The following is a 2286-nucleotide window of genomic DNA, read 5'->3' on the forward strand; positions in this document are numbered from 1 at the left end:
CTGACTGACTGGCTGGCTGGCTGACTGGCTGTCTGGCTGGCTGGCTGACTGGCTGGCTGGCTGACTGGCTGTCTGGCTGGCTGGCTGACTGTCTGGCTGGCTGGGTCGCTGGTTGTTTGGCTATTTGTCTCTCTGTATGCTGCTGCCAGATTTTACCATGTTATGAGTGAATTCATGATGTAATTAATTTATTTTTAATTATGCATTATGATCATCTATATAGATATTCGACCATAGCAAAAAGTGTAAATTAGAAATAGTTCTCCCTTCGCCATGTTGTTAGTTCTTTACCATTACGTCTTTTAGGTTCCGTTGGCGTGAAAAACAGTGTGATTGTGGCAGCTATCATTGGGTCCCTGATCTGTAGCCTGCTGCTGGTCACATCTGTTGCCTGCACTTGCAGGCTGTATAGTGACCGAGAAGGAGGTAGTCTGCGTTTGCCAAGACATCTGCAGCATGTGAGGTAAGGTGCTGCCTGCAAACATGCACTTACACGAGAGAGAGCTAATTCATTCTCACCGAGACAAAGTAACTTGACACCTGTGTCGTTGTTATTACTGGAAATATTTCGATGTTGGTAATTGGTATTTGATAATAATTCGTAGTAATTGCTACCAATTGCTACTTGATCCTGTAGGTTAGAGGAGAGAGTATCTGCGAGGGACCTGCCTCCACCGTACAGCATGGCTGTCGGCGAGGTGTACCAGGCGCCCTTCGACGACAACCGATGCTCCATGCTCGACCACTTCCGCTGGTCGGTGATGGGGCGGCGAGGCCGCGCGCGATCCTCTCCCCACTCGAGCCGATCCGCCTGCTGGTCGGCGCGCCTGCCACCGCAGCCTCGCGCCGCCACGGCGCATCTCTCGCCGGCCGACGCTCACGTCGAGGCGTTTCTGCTCACGCCGAGCGGCGGCGCGTCGGAGACAGTCGAGCCGGGCGGCGGCGCGGTGGACGTGCACGCCGAGACGGCGGCGCGGCACGCGAGCGCGCGGCGCCACCGGAAGCGGCACCGGCGCGCGGTGGCGCGCGGCGGTAGCACGTCGACGGCTGCCGACGACCGGCCGAGCGGCAACAACGATGGCGACACGCGTGTCGCCGCGGCGACGTTGTCATCGGCGGGCGTCGCGGAGGACCTGCGTGAGCTGCTGAGCGAGTCGGAGGCACTGGCCGCGCTGCGCCGCTCCGTGCTGCGCGCCGAGCTTCACTGTGATACGTCGCCGTCACTGCCGCCGCGGGCTAGCAGGGGGCGCCACGCGGCGGCCGCACGCCCGGACGCGACGTCCGAGTGCCGTAGCGCGTTTTCGACGGGAGGCAGCCATAGTCGTGGTCGCACGGACGCGGCCGATGATTGCACGTGGCTCGATCAGCGGCAGCGTGGCGGCGTGACGGATAGGCAGGCGGAGGTGAGAGCTGTCAGCGATCCACACATACACACTGGCGGCAGCCGCCCAGTGACAGGTAGCACTTCCAGCGACGATGTTCAATTGTTAGAATCATAACCGGCGTAGGTACTCATAGGGTTTATGTTATCTCGCACATTTTAGGCTCAACTGTTGAACCGATTGCGTGGTAAATCGCAGTTATGCCTTGACCTTCTGTTTCATGTTAATATATACAGAGTAAGGTAATAAGACATTTGTATAATCGGCTTCTGTTAATGTCCATGTATCGGAAATCATGTAGGTAGTTTTCTGAAACCTCGTGTGACAATGAGAATAATATTATTGCAACGAAATGTGATGCTATATGTTAAAATCTATTATTACTAATATATCTGCGAGTAAATTGCAAATTCACTCGCAAAAATGTACATACATACACTTCTGTTCACTACTGTGTTTAATGCAGTAAAATAATGAACTTAACCTAAACCTAACCTATGTATGCAGTTTTTTGTGCAGACTGTGGTTTGTTGAATATTGACTGCAAAAACTTGGTTTGTGCCTCATGCTACACAGTATTATTCCTAGTCAAATATAAAGTGACTGAATGTTTTGACATTTCGTTGTCTGGGTTGCACAGGCAACAGGTTGTCTTAATAAACTCATTTGTATTTCAGTGTAGCAGGAGATGTAGTTATACAGGCTATCATTCACTGTTTCAGGTTATATAGGTTTAACAATGTGCTGCAGCCATTTTTAATGTTTCACACAGCACTCATCAGAATATTTTGACGATTTATTTAGTTTTCATTCTTGATTTTTAGCTCATCTGACATAGTCAGATGCAGCTTGTAGAATCGCTTGATCGTCCGTCCGTCCGGTCGTCCGGTCGTCCGGTCGTCCG

General features: G+C 51.9%; 1 protein-coding gene across 1 annotated transcript in view; it reads left to right on the top strand.

The window, feature by feature from the left end:
- LOC106804825 (low-density lipoprotein receptor-related protein 12-like) overlaps positions 1–1499 on the top strand; it is a 12249-nt gene extending 10750 nt beyond the window's left edge. Inside the window, exons 6-7 of the mRNA XM_014806175.1 lie at positions 307–463; positions 638–1499. Of these exons, the coding sequence (XP_014661661.1) occupies positions 307–463; positions 638–1499 (1019 nt within the window). The remainder of the gene's footprint in view (positions 1–306; positions 464–637) is intronic.
- Positions 1500–2286: the final 787 nt, after the last annotated feature.

Source organism: Priapulus caudatus, unplaced genomic scaffold (assembly GCF_000485595.1).
Source record: "Priapulus caudatus unplaced genomic scaffold, Priapulus_caudatus-5.0.1 Scaffold89, whole genome shotgun sequence".
Classification (NCBI taxonomy): Eukaryota; Metazoa; Priapulida; class Priapulimorpha; order Priapulimorphida; family Priapulidae; genus Priapulus; species Priapulus caudatus.